The following is a 14,973-nucleotide window of genomic DNA, read 5'->3' on the forward strand; positions in this document are numbered from 1 at the left end:
TTACTCTTCCTGGACTAATTAAAAAAAAGTCATAGGAGGTTTTTTTTTTTCAAACCCTTACCTTCTGTCTCAGAACTGATATTATATATTGGTTCCAAGGCAGAAGAGCAGTAAGGGCTAGGCAATGGGAGTTGTGACTTACTCAAGAATCACACAGCTAGGAAGTGTCTGAGGTCAGATTTGAACCCAGGATCTCCTGTCTCCACATCTGGTGCTCTATCCACTATCTATCACCTAACTGCCCCTGTTGCCAGTGAGGGAAGGTTTGGGAGAGGGGAATGCTGAGCAAGCTTTAAGTAAAGTACCAGGCTATATAGTATGGTAGATGGGTCTTAAACAGAGGCCCACAGTGAATCCAGTAATGTAGCTGGACAGATAAAGGTCAATACATAATCATTGGAAATGTAATTGTTCATATGTGTCAGGTTATTTTTGAAAAACATGGTATCTGTTAAAAATTTAATTCTACTTCTTGTGCTATACATTAGTATAATTAAATGAAATATTGGGTAGCTCAGAGTTTCAACTAACAATTTTTATTTCTGGGTTGAATCACGGTGAGGATGGGAGGAGTCACTTGGAATATAACTGAGGGGAGAAGAAAGGAAGCCCAGTCTGGGACATCCCAAGACCATTATTGAAGGACTGGAAATGCTGCCAGTTTAAGTTCCAGTACCCTGTGGCAAAGGACTGTTAGCCCACCCACTCCAATTCACCGTCAACTCTTTTTTTTTTTTTTAAATTAAACTCTTATCTCCCTTCTTAGAGTCAATACTGTGTATTGGCTCCAAGGCAGAAGAGTGGTAAGGGCTAGGCAATGGGGGTCAAGTGACTTGCCCAGGGTCACACAGCTGGGAAGTGTCTGAGACCAGATTTGAACCTAGGACCTCCTGGCTCTAGGCCTGGCTCTCAATCCACTGAGCTACCCAGCTGCCCCCTCACCGTCAACTCTTAACAAATTGCTCACAGAAATCAGAAAGGTACATATATCTATATCTATAATATATACTATATGCATACATATGTATATTTAGAACCAGATGCTGACATGTTTTTAGATTTTGTCCCTTACCACAAACCACTATATTAAACTTTCTGTTGAAACATGCCACAAGTTTTATGCAATCTTTAGTTTCTCTTCCTCTTGAATTATTTTGACAAATGTTGAAGTTTGTCTTCAAGTGTTTCTTGATCATAAATTATACTTCCCTCTGAAATAATTAAAGTTTTACATATTTTATCAACTTTAGTAGAAAGAAAGTAATGGGGGATTTCATTCTATTTTTAATAAAGTTGTCTTCATCTTTGTTGAATTGGAAGGCATTTATAGGCTCTCAAAACTGAACTACTTTTGAATGTTATAGAAATGATCAAGTAGCTAACAAACGGCAGTCATTATTTTTACACTTAAGATAGAGACTAATTTGAAGGGTTGTTTGCATAGGCTATGATAAGGCATTTTGTTGAAATCATTCACTCAGTGTATTTATACGCTTCTACTTCAGCCAAAACTCTGGGGCATTTCCAGGACAGATCTGCGCAAGGTATTTCATTTTTAAAATGTTGGGAAAAAATCCAGGAAAATGTTGACAAATAGATATCATTAAATGGCAAAGTCAGCCTCCATGTTTAAATTCTAACTCTATAAAAAAATGGTATGGGACATTTTTTTTACTAGAAATGTAAAGAAGAATAGATAACTTGTGTGAAGATATTGGACTTTCAGGGTAATAGAAAGATGCTAGATAATGCAGAAAATGAGAAAAGAATTAATTGAAAGTAGTAAGCTGGCCAATTAGAGCTAAAATCATATAGCTATCTATTTATCTCTTTTTTAACCCTTACCTTCCATCTTAGAAGCCATGCAAAGTATCGGTTCCAAGGCTAAAGAGAGATAAGGGCTAGGCAATTGGCATTAAGTGACTTGCCCAGGGTCACATAGTTAGAAAGTGTCTGAATTAGGTGACTCAGTGGATAGAATACAAGGTCTGAAGTCTGGAGAACCTGAGTGCATATCTGACCTCAAATTCTTCCTAGCTTAGTACTTAGTACTTATTATCAATTCTAAGACAGAAGGTAAGGGATTTAAAAAAAAAAAAAAGCAAAGGAAAAACATTCAATCTGCCTCAGACCATGAGTCAGTACTAACCAACCATGGACCATAAACCTCTGGAGGACAGAGACTGTTTTTTAGTTTGTCTTTGTAGTCCAATGTTTAGTTTTGTGCCTTATACATAATAGGCACTTAAGTAAATATTGGTTGAACTGGATTAGATCAACATTGCAATTTAATTTTGTTAATTTATATGATTTCTTTGGAATAAAATAAATATATTTTAAAATTATGCATAATTAGCTTGGCATTAGAATGTTGGTCTTCACTATACCATTCTTTACTTTTCAGAGCCTGATTAAGACTGAGAATTTTTCCATTCTCACTTAGCTTCTATTTGCAAAGCTTTAGTTCTGTCTAGGAGTATACAACAAGGAACTTTGTTGTTGTGTAAAAAACTAAACCCAGAGTTTGAATTTTTCATTTTTTTCTAATGAACAAAATTCCTAAATTTCTCTTGTTCTGAACTGAATTTCTAAAAATCCACATCCTTGGGCATCTTGATAGTCTACCTCAGCGATTCCCAAAGTGGGTGCTACCACCTCCTGGGTGGGTGCTGCAGCAATCCAGGAGAGTGGTGATGTCCACAGGTGCATTTTATCTTTCCTATTAATTGCTATTAAATTTTTTTTAAATTAATTTCCAGGGGGCTAAGTAATATTTTTTCTGGAAAGGGCCAAAAAAGTTTGGGAACCACTGGTCTACCTATAACAGTGACTGTGAACCTTTTAAAGACCAAGTACCCAAATTGCCCCCTTACCTCAGACAGGGGAGGGAGGAAGTGCTCCCATTGGGCTACTGGGCAGTGAAGTGGGTCATGTGAGAAATGTCCTCAGGTGCGGTGGAGAGGAAGAGGGGAGCAGTCCCCTCCAGCATGCATTTCATAGGTTCGCCAGCATGGACCTATAATAATGTCCTTGGGCTCTCACTCATGGTTGGCACACTAAAAGAGACCATTTCATTTGCCAGAATCTTGCTATAATATGGTTTGCTACTATGCAGGTTTGAATATAACAATGACAATAATAAATAGTATTTTTTGGGCATGGTAGGGTTTGAAAAATGATGTATATATTCATTGTCTCATTTGAGCCTCAAAACCCCTATTCAATAAGCTATTCTGTGCAATGAATTTTATCTTCCTGTGAAATAACAAGTGTATACAATTAAAGATAGCATCGCTTCCCAAACAGAACTTTAATTAAAAATTAAAGGAAAAAATAGATAGTATTGAGTATTTTGAAATAATTTATTTTATATTATCCTTAAGAGCCATGGTAGACAAGAAAACATGTCTTATTTTATGGTTCATAGTGATTAACATCATGATACAAAGTAAAATATGAAACCAAACCACCTTCAAAGGTATAATCATCAGATCACAGAACTTAAAACTATTGATTCATACCCATTCACTGCTAAAAGGAATAAGTGCTCATATAAGAGAGAATTTGTAATGAGGTAAAGGAAACAACAGATCTCTGTGAACTTAAGATACGGATTCCATTATGCTTCACACTTGGTTTTAATCTTAAGGTCAAAATATATGGATGTTATTTTTATTGCTTGTCCATCTGCATATTTGCTGAGAAAAGTACTGGTAAATAATATAACAGAATAATCTCATAAAAGAAGTGTGCTCGACTCTAAAAAAAGGTATTCTTCAGAACTAATTTATGGAATATAAATTTGCTATTCCACTTGGAAATTAAGACTAAGTTGTAATCTCAAAAGGGATTTGTAGAGAGAACAATGTGTTAACAAAGCTAATGCCCTAGGAAAATATAAAAAAAATATGCAATCTTCCAAATGTCACAATGTTCTCCATGCTTAAATTTTCTCTTGAAGCCAATGATCAAAGAAAGAAATGGAATGACTCTCTGCAAATTTCTTCAAGAAACACTGGAGGTGGGGTTTGGTTAAGCTGGTTATAGTCAGGAGGATCTGGGTGCAAATGTGAATTTAGACACTTCCTAGCTATGTGTGACCCTGGGCAAGTCACTTAACTTCAGCTGCAGAGAACTTGCTTTTTTTTTTTTTTGGGTCTTAAAACTGATACTTAAGACTGACTAACATGACAGCAAAAGAGAGTGATAAATGTTGGAGGGGATGTGGTAAAATTGGGACATTAATGCATTGCTGGTGGAGCTGTGAATTGATCCAACCATTCTGGAAGGCAATTTGGAACTATACCCAAAGGGCTTTAAATGACTGTCTGCCCTTTGATCCAGCCATACCACTGCTGGGTTTATACCCCAAAGAGATCATAGGGAAAAAGACTTGTACAAAAATATTTATAGTGGCCCTCTTTGTGGTGGCAAAAATTTGGAAAATGAGGGGATGCCCTTCAATTGAGGAATGGCTGAACAAATTGTGATATCTGTTGGTGACGGAATACTATTATGCTCAAAGGAATAATGAACTGGAGGAATTCCATGTGAACTGGAATGACCTCCAGGAATTGATGCAGAGTGAAAGGAGCAAAACCAGGAGAACATTGTACACAGAGACTGATACACTGTGGTAAAATCGAATATAATAGACTTCTGTACTAGCAGCAATGCAATGACCCAGGACAATTCTGAGGGACTTCTGAGAAAGAACTCTATCTACATTCAGAGGAAGAACTATGGGAGCAGAAACACAGAAGAAAAACAACTGCTTGATCACATGGGTCAATGGGCATATGATTGGGGATTTAGACTCTAAATGAGCACCCTAGTGCAAATATTAGTAATATGGAAATAGATCTTGATCAATGACACATGTAAAACCCAGTGGAATTGCATGTCAGCTATGGGAGGGGGCTGGGGAGAGAGAAGGGAAAGAACACGAATCTTGTAACCATGGAAAAATATTCTAAATCAATTAATTAAATGAAAATTTCCCCAAAAAACCCAAAAACTGATGCTAAGACAGAAGTAAGGGTTTAAAAAAAACACAAACTAAAAGTTTATTAAGCATTTGCTTTGTGCCATGTAAAGTGATTTGTACAGGATCACCCAGCTATTGAGTTTTGGTTGTATGTGTGTGTTATAATGCAGGGTGGCAGCAAAAAACCCTTGCTTTTGCAAACCAACTATAACAGTTTGTCAATTAGAAAGGTTTAGAATGTTGAACCAGGCTTGGGGGCTGGGCTCACTGGAAAACTGTTAGAGCTAGGCTATAAATAGCCCTGAAGTTCCAACTGAAAGGCCTTTTGCCTTTGGGACATTTTGGACCTTATCTGTTCTTTCTAGACCTCTCCCTGACCTCTCTATCCTGCTTTTTTTTTTTTTTTTTTTGCATTCTGCTACTTCCCTGGATTTCCCCATTGGGCCCTGGGAGGAAGGGTGGTTTGGTGGTTGGATATTGTGGGTTTTAGCTTCTGTAGGCAGGAAGGACAAACCAAATCAAGCCATCCCCTTATCTAGTGATCTGATAAATACTTTTACCTCAGGGCAGTGAAACCTTCTGTGACTGAGAGAGCCAGCCTCTCTCAGTCTGACCCTCTCTTGTGTCCCTTCCCCCAGCACCAGCTTTTTCCCTAGCAAGTTACAAAACCCTCAAACCTCTTTTCCCTCTGCTTATCCCTGACATTAATAAATCCCCTTTGATATCTACACAAAGCCTCTGGTGAATCATTATATTTGATATTAGGGCAAAGGCTAAAGAGAAAAGGAATAACTTTACTTTTATTTCTTGAGGGCAACCTGGGCATCCATTTTGAGCAGGAAGTAACCAGCAGAGATTTCAGCTGTAGATTTCAGTTTGACTGGCAGGGAGGAGCCTCTTGTCTCCTCCCTCAAGGGTTCTTAGAAACTGACAACAAAAACCTTTCAGCCAGACTCGTATTACTTCTGGCTGACTCAATTCTTCTTGTATCACAGAGACAGCCTCCCTGCCTGAAGGACCCAGCCTATTTCCTCCCAGTACCTGTCCTCTGTCTCTAACCTCAGAGACTAGCCTATTTGAGCAGCCCCTTCCTATATTCCCCAATCATCTTTTACCTTCCTATATTCATCCTTTAACTTAGCTATCCCCATTTATTCCTCCCTCATATCAACATTGCCTTATTTTATTCCATTACAGTGTGTGTGTATGTATGTTTGTGTGTGTGTGTGTGTGTGTGCACTCTACTGTAGCCACTATATCACTCTGGTAATGAAAATGCAATAGGTTTTTCTCATTAGCCCAACAAATGAATATTTAAAAAATCAATTGTATTTTTGTTTTTAAATAAATATTTTTATGCATTAATTTAATTCTATTAGTAGCAAAAGACAAAATATGTAAGAGGGATGATATTAAGAGGGAATAAATGATAACAGACGGCAACTTATGTGATATTTTAGTACCTGGAGATACAAAAAGAAAAAGTTGGAAGCCTCTGGGACTTTGAACAGATAGTTTTTTAGAATATTTATGGGAAATTAAATTATGGAGGATTAGAAAGTGTGAAGAATTTCTCTACCAGTGCAGGTTGTACCCACACAGAGGAAGGTCCATACTGGCCAAAGTATCACCCTCCTTTATGTTTTTAGAAATTCTGTGGGCATCTAGCCCAGTACCACAGTGAATAGAGCCAGACTTGGAGTCAGGAGAACCTGGGTTCAAATCTGTTCTTAGATACTTCCTCATTTTTGACCCTGACAAAGTCACAATCCCAATTGCCTAGTCCTTATTGCTCTTCTGCCTTAGAATCATTTTTAAGACAAAAGGTTAAGGTTTGGGGAGGAGATAAGAATAGAAAAAGATATACTAGTCTTCTGTGGCTTTTTTTGGGGTATTAATAAAATTTTAAAAGATTATCATCTTTTATGTGAGGTACAAAGTATGCTAATCCATAATGATAATTCACATTATCTCAAAATGTCCCATTTTCTTATCAAACCGGCCTTTGATTGTGGATACATACTTTTGATTCCCTCATTTATCTACAGGGCATTGCTACAAATAAGTAGAAAACCCTCAGTCTGTCTCCAAAGCTTCATTCATTCATTCACTCATATTGGCTCATCGTATTTTGAATTAGTGTCAAACTATTGCTATGCCAGAGTTGATCTTTATAAATTCTGCTTCCAAATTTAGACATCACTATAGTTTATCATAACATTTATTATAATTATGTTAAATAAAATATAATTTATAAAATAAACTTTTTGTCTACAGCCTCTTTAATTGCTTCTGAGGGAGGGTTGTATGTGGTTTTTCTCCAATGATGTTTCCTACCATCAAGATAACTCTTTACTGTTCAAAGAAGAATAAGATAGTGTGGACCAAATGTTTACCAATAACTCTTACTTGGTTATATGTGTGTATAAATATACATGTATATGTGTGTGGACATTTGTGTGTAGATATATGTGTCTAAATAAATATACACATATATGTACATATATAAGACCATGTGAAGGTTTGTATACATATGCAGATACATTTGTATTTGTATATATATATACATACATATATATGTATATATATATACAGTGGCATTTTATCTATTGCCACTGGCTGTAGGCGTTTATTGGGCTTAGATATGACTCCTTTTGGGCACAACCCCATTGATGTTCAATTTCTCAACTGTCAAAACAGCTTTTGTTGGCACAGCAAGAATTCTGATGAATCCAACAAGGGTCTATTTTGTAAGAATTCAGACAATATTCTTGTGGTTTTTGGTTTGTTCATTTTATTAGTTCATTCCATTTTCTATTAGTTCATCCAGATTATACAATTTACAACTATTTGACAAGGCAATAAAGTGAATTAGGTCTCCAAAAACTGAAATCTTATTGATTTGTATATGTCTAGAAGTATTTTTCTCTCCTCAGAATGTCAAAACCAAGGCACATGAATGTCAATTTGCCTTCAAGGTTAATATGTTTCTCCATCTATCCCATCCACTTGGTGTTGCTCTGAGGAATGGATTTAATGCTACTCAAGTATGCTTTGTAACTTTTGTTACCATGCTAATTTCTCTAAAGAGGTCAGGACCTTTTTTTTTTTTAAGGTTTCAGCTTCTGATGTAAAATTTATACTCTTCAGATTCTTTGAATTTGTCTGGTTATATTAATATATACTTGTCACATTTATTTTGTCGTATCCGGTCAATGTACTACCTACATCCAGATTTCTCCCTTTGTATTGAACTGTTTATGTCTAGAATTTAAATAGAGTTCTAAGGTTTATAAAACACTTTATATATGCTATTTTATTACATGCATTTCTTTTTATTTCATCTTCAAATTACCCTATAAGAAAAGTACAGCATAGGAAAATTAAATAAGAATTACACAGTTCTTCATTGCAGGCTCCATTTTACAGAAAAAGAAATAACGGTTCAGAACAATCAAATCACATGTCCATGGTTACAAAACTTTCTGGTACAATAGGCAAAATGTGAACCCAGAAATTTCCTGAATTCAAGTCCAACATTCATTCCACTCTACTACACTGCCTTCCCCTAGTTCTCAGAGGACATTGTTCAATTTTCTTCCTTACCAGTCATCCAAAGAGCAGCTAGGTTGCTCATTGGATAGAAAGCCAGTGCTGGAAATGGAATGGGCTTGGGCTCAAATCTGATCTCAGACACTTCCTAGTTGTGTGACTCTGGGAAAGTCACTTAACCCCAATCGCTTAGACCCTTACCACTCTTCTACCTTGGAGTTAATATTTGGTATCAATTCCAGTACAAAAGGAAAGGGTATTAAAAAAACAACCAAACAAAAAACAATCATTCCGTCTCAGATCATGGGTAATGATTAATCAGTCATAGACTATAAGCCCCATGGAGGACAGAGACTTGTTTTTTGTTTTATCTTTGTAATCCCAGTGACTAGTTTGGTGCCTTGTTCATAACGGGCACTTAAATAAATGTTGGTTGAATTGGATTAGATGGCCATTGCAATCTTATTTTTGTTTATTTGTATAATGTCTTAGGAATAAAACAAACATATTTTTAAGAAATACATAATGAGCTTGGGACTAGAATCCTGGTCTTCATGATACCATTCTTTCCTCATCAGAGTCTGAATAAGACTGAGAGTTTTTCCATTCTTACTTAGCTTCTGTAGGCAAAGCATTGGACCTGTCTAGGAGTGTACAATGTGTAAAAAATGAAAACCAGAGCTTAACATTCTCTTCTTTTTCTTATTAACAAGGATACTAAATTTCTATTGTTGTAAATTTGATTTTTAAAAATCCATGTCCTTGGGCATCTTGGTATTCTACCTCCAACAATGTCCTCTTCCCACTCAGGGCTGTCAGACTCAAAGAGTCCATTTCCATTTGCCAGAATCCTTGGTACTCACAGATGTACCACATTAGTTATCTAAACAGTATTGATAATATGCCTTTGGAGAGGACAGTTTTACTGTGTGTACAGTATGTGGCAGTCTAGATAAAATAATTGACAGACAGGTTAATCAAAGATGAAGTACAGTGCTCTGAGAAACAGCTGAACAATGTCAGAAAATTTTCCATTTTGGCTCAGCTTGCCTCCATTAAGCATAAGACTTTTGATCATTATATTCCCATGAAACTGCATTGTCATGAGGGGGGGAAAAGCAGAAAAATAACAGCCACCCAGGCTCTTCGGACTAGGGTATAAGTCTGCATGAAATAGACTGTGTGTCTACAGAATGCAGAATCAACTGACAAGAAACCTTTGGGTCAAGAGGGCTACTCAGGACTAAATGGCTTTTTGGTTGACTTCTTTTTAAAAAATGAATTTCCTTAAGGACATCTAGGTGTCTCAGTTGCTAGAGAGTCAAACCTAGAGATAGGAGGTCCTGGATTCAAATCTGGTCTCAGATGCTTCCTTGCTGGGCAAGTCACTTAAACCCTGTTTCTTAGACTTTGCTGTTCTTCTGCCTGGGAACTGATATATAGTATAATTCTAAGACAGAAGGAAAGGGTTTAAAAAAGTGGAAAGTCCATAGTTCTACTAATTTGGTGTCACATACACACAACCAAGGTGGCATAACAGTTAGAGTACTAAAACTAGTCAGAAAGACTTGAGGTCAAAACTGGCATCATTCACTTCCAGTGTATAGCATGGTGCCTGGCTGGTAGTATAGATTTAATAAATGTTGATTGATTGACTTTATGACTGTGGGCAAGTCTCTTATCCTCTATTTGCCCCAGTTTCTCATGTGTAAAATGGGGATAATAATAATACCTACCTCACAGGGTTGTTGTGAGGTTACAACAAAATAGTATTTATAAAACACTTTGCAAATTTTAATTCTCAATATTAATGCTAGCTATAATTTCAACTCTGTGAACTCAAGTACTTATTGGGTAGAGAGCAAACGTCTTTTAGATTTTGCAAGTCGGCAATGTAATTTGATTGGAAGGAAAACACCTCTGCATTTCCTGCTCTTCTCTCCTTTCCACAATATTTTTTATCCAGTCATAGAACTAATGCTGGAAAGAAACTGAGAAACTATCTAGACCAAGCGCTTTGATTTACAGATGAGGAAATTTAGGACTAGGCAAATTAAGAGACTTGTCTAAAAATCACACAGAACTGGATACTGGATTCAAATGTGACCTTGAACACATCCTAGCTAAGTGACCCTGGGCAAGTCATTTAATCCCAATTTCCTAGCCCTTCTTCTGTCTTAGAATTGACACTAAGACAGAAGAGAAGGATTTAAAAAAAAGAAGTAAAGAAAACAAAGATTAGAGGTGGAGGATTTAAATGGGGCAGGAAATACTATTGATCCACTTATATCCCATTGGTCTTAATGGTAGCTCCCATGTACTGAGATAATATATTTATCTGATCCAGTGTTTATGTTCTTAGAATGTCCCTCAGCATTGTCCAGGAACAATTTTTTTGCAATGGGGCATTCACTTCATGTCCCATATGAAACACTGATAAGTTTTTTTATCAAGTGGTTTTTGAAGAAAAGAACTAGAGAGTCTCTTTAAACACTTTACTGTAGACTGTGTCATTGTCTGTAGCTATGGCATTTTTTAGACATTGCCAGAAATAGGGATGAGCCTGTGGGTTGGTGGGCCACTCGAGGACAGAGCTCTTGCACAATCTTTTTCTGAGTTGGAGATACTTAGATCTCTGAAGAGCTTTTTCAAGAAATATCAGAATAATTACATCAACTTTTTCATCCATGAGCCTTTGATGTGACAAGTAAAATGCGGTCTTAAAATTCCCTGACTTGACATAGGCATTTGTCATCACAAATATTGTTTTTCTGCTTAATTGTATACTGTGGGAAAGGTTTTCCAAAACTGGTTTTCCTGGTATCCAGTCTCGTTCTTCAAGACACAAATTGAATTGTTTATCTCCTTGGCTTTCAATGTTTTCCACCAGCTCTTTGAAAACCCATTCCACCACCTTTGGATCACTGGTATCATAGACAATAAAAGCATCATAGCAGAGCTGTGGGGAAACAAGACGTTGATACCCCTTTAATTTGGCTTTACAGAAGTGATAGCTGTACCACATATCCCAGAAATAGAGATGGTTTGCAACTGGAATAACCAGTAGGCAGAGAATGATGAACATGGAGGCTGTGTACAGAATCGAATTAATTAAATCTAACTCACAGGTATATAAATTGAGTGTAATCAAGCTCTGGCCTTTGTGTACTCCTGGTCCTGCACAGGTTACTTCAGTGGCCAGATAAGGAATAGTTACCTCAGTTTGGTTAATCCACCACACCAACCATACAGCATCACAGTTACAAAAAAAATGATTGCCATGTAAAAGCAGCATGTCAAGCTGGTTAAGGACGTTTTCTGGGAAGCTGGACTTCTGAATGACCTGAAGTTTGTTTGAACTGAGGTCTAGATATCTCAACTGAAAAGCATCTTTGAGAAAATTCTTTGTCAGCTTATGGATTTGGTTATGACTGAGTATCAGTTTCTTGAGACTTTTGGAACAATTGGATAATACTTCAGGAACACTGGTCAGTTTGTTGCGACTGAGATCCAGAGTTTCTAGGTTCTGAAGATAGTTGAGCTCCCTCCAGGTGAAAGACTTAATTTGATTTTTAGACAACAAGAGAGTCCTTAGATTTGGAGGCATACCCTCAAAAACTCCAGTGGGCAAAAAACTGAGGGAATTTTCAGAAATATCCAACACTTCCAGCTGGATCAGATTCCTGAAGAACCCCAAATATCGGTTATCACCATCTCTCCACAAAACATCCAAGTGGTTTCCTCGGAACTCCAAAATCTTTAGAGATTTGCTTTCCATTTCTGTGCTAGTGGAGGTAGAGATATCATTCCTATTCATCATCAATTTCTTCAAAACTTGGAGGTTCTTGGTGAAATTGAGCATGTGAGTGATCCCTTCTGACTGAAAGTAGTGACTATTACCACTAATATCTAGAATTTCTAGTTCCTGTAACTCCTGAAAAGCTGTCGAGTGAAGCAAATCAAGTTTGTTGTTAGAGAAATCTAGGTATTTCAATTTTGCTAAAGGTTGGAATTCGCTGCCATTGAGAGTCTGGCTAATGCTATTTCCTGACAGATTCAGGCACTTCAGAAAGGAAAGATCCTCAAAATCACTGGATTTAACAAAAAATAGATTATTTCTGCTTAAATCCAAGGTTTCTCCATATGATTCACAGTCATCTTTGACCAGTGGGAAAGAAGGCGTCTCTTTGCTTTTAAATTTGCATCTTCGGGCAAACTCATCATATCTAAAATAATGTATGCTTCCAAATGAAGCATGAAACTCTGTAGAAGTCCTGGCCATTGAACAAAATCCATTTTGACTTGATTCTCCAGAAGGAGATATTTTATTAACAGAAAGATCAATGTTCTTAAGGGCTGGGAAGTTTTTGAACACACTCAGCTCAGCAATTTTGATGAAGTTAGTACCAAGATCTAACACTTCAAGCTGTGGAAGATTCTGTATGTACAAGAGATTGGTGCTTTGTAATTCCTTAAAGACGTACCCTTTGAGCCGTAAGATTTTCAGATTTTTCAATGAAGCAAATGTTTTTGACAAGTTTAAATGAGCACGGTAGACCTGTGGTTCGTAATTGAAAGACAAATCCAGGTCTATAAGATTGACAAGAAAATTCAAAAACTTGGCTTCTCCAATTTCTTGGGCCAGAAAATTTTGGGAAAGATCAAGTTTTTCAAGTTTTTTAGTGTTTTTAAACCAACTCTTAGGTATATGTTTGAGTGAATTGCTATGGAGACGCAAAATTTTTAATTCAGTTAAGGAATCAAAAGCACTTCGATGGATCACTAATGGACTATTATTTGGACAAGGGATACAAGGAAATGGGGCATTGAAACAACGAGGGCAATTTCCACTTAAGTCAAGAATTTGTAATTGGTAGAGGTTTTGAAAATCATCCTTTTCAATACTTTGGATATTATTATTATAAAGGTAGAGCTCTGTTAAACTGGAAGGCAAAACAGTAGGAACAGTAGTTAAATTGTCAGCCTTTAGAGATAATAATGTTAAATTCCTCAAGCTCCGGAAGGCATCTTTTTCTATAGAAAAAGAAACATTGCAAGGATTACGGAAATAACAATTTTGGCCCAGGTAGAGTATTTCTAGGTTGACTAAGTCAGTAAGATTCTCTCTGGTGATGGAAAAAATGTGGTTTGCTTCAAGACTCAGCAACTGCAAATTTGAAGGAAGGTCCAAAGGTATTTCAGAGAGTTGATTTGCATCCAGGTACAGTGACTTCAAATTAGTGAGATTTCTAAAGCTGCCAGAGTCTATATTTAGCCTCTTGGTGCAGATGTGATCTTTTGGTCCTAGTAGGACAGGAACACAATTGCATCGGAAATCAATTTCTACCAGATTTTTCAGACCAGCAAAGGAGTTTGGGGAAATTTTTGGGATGTGATTAATGGTGAGGGTCAGGTTGGTTGTATTGTAAGGTATTCCATTTGGGATTTCTGTGAGATGTTTTTCTGTGCAATTTACCATCACGCTGGCTTCCATAATGTTCTGAGTGACGTTACAAGGCAAGGTTTTGGGAAACCATCTAGCTCTGGAGCATTTGTACAATATGAACAGGTGAAAGAGGATAAGGAATAATCTGTACAACCTCCGCATGTGGAATATCTGAAACAATAACAAAAGGAAAGAAGTTAGCAAAGAATAGATTCTGTGCAGAAATAGATAGTTGTGAAATTAATTTCCACTTATTACATCCATTTAATCGATGCAAATTTTAACTAAAAAGTTTCCCTCCTCAAACCTCCTAAGCCTTTATAGTGATAGCATATTCAAATTTTTAAAAATCCTTACTAATCTTTTAAGTAATTTAACCATAGATTTATTCTTGATAAGAATCATAACATTATAGGCTCATAGAATCATATTCAAAATTGTTTGTTAATATTTCAAATAATTCAGTTGCAAGTTTATTCTTACTTAAGAGTTATCGTCAGGCTCCTCAGGTGAGGAGATCTCAGGCCAGATCCATAGTGCCTGGTGACTGCCATCTCCTCCTGGGTGTATTTTGTCCCCTAAGGAAGGCTCTACTCAATATCTTCAGTCAGCCCCCAAACAACGACTTCCATCTGTACTCATGCAATGAGACTTCCACTCACTGCTGCCAGGCAGCCCCTTGCTGCTCCTGTCTTTTGAGGGTTGAGCAGTGGTGCCCTATATTCAAAGATGAACATTCTTAGACCTGGTCATATCCTTTATATCTCAGTGATTCTGACTTCCACATCCCATACGCCCTACTACCTGATTTCTCATCCTCATCTCCCTCAGCTGTCCCATCCCCAAATTATCAACCTAATTCTGCCCAGCTCTTTCATTGTGCTCTCAAGAATGCTTGTTCCATAGATAACAAACTTCCTTTCATCTTAAATCTTTTCTTCTTCCACTCCTTCCATCTGCTAGCTCTTTCTGAAACCCAGCTTTACCC

The 14,973-nt window shown here is 37.0% G+C and overlaps 1 protein-coding gene across 1 annotated transcript; it reads right to left on the reverse strand.

The window, feature by feature from the left end:
- Positions 1 to 11,012: 11,012 nt before the first annotated feature.
- TLR7 (toll like receptor 7) lies at positions 11,013 to 14,156 on the reverse strand. Its single transcript, XM_044666970.1, has one exon. The coding sequence runs from the start codon at positions 14,145 to 14,147 to the stop codon at positions 11,013 to 11,015; it is 3,135 nt and encodes a 1,044-aa protein (XP_044522905.1). The 5' UTR covers positions 14,148 to 14,156.
- Positions 14,157 to 14,973: the final 817 nt, after the last annotated feature.

Source organism: Gracilinanus agilis, chromosome 3 (assembly GCF_016433145.1).
Source record: "Gracilinanus agilis isolate LMUSP501 chromosome 3, AgileGrace, whole genome shotgun sequence".
NCBI lineage: Eukaryota > Metazoa > Chordata > Mammalia > Didelphimorphia > Didelphidae > Gracilinanus > Gracilinanus agilis.

Bases quoted from the DNA above. Each gene is read 5' to 3' on its own strand.
- TLR7 (XM_044666970.1), bottom strand. From the start codon at position 14,147: ATGCGGAGGTTGTACAGATTATTCCTTATCCTCTTTCACCTGTTCATA.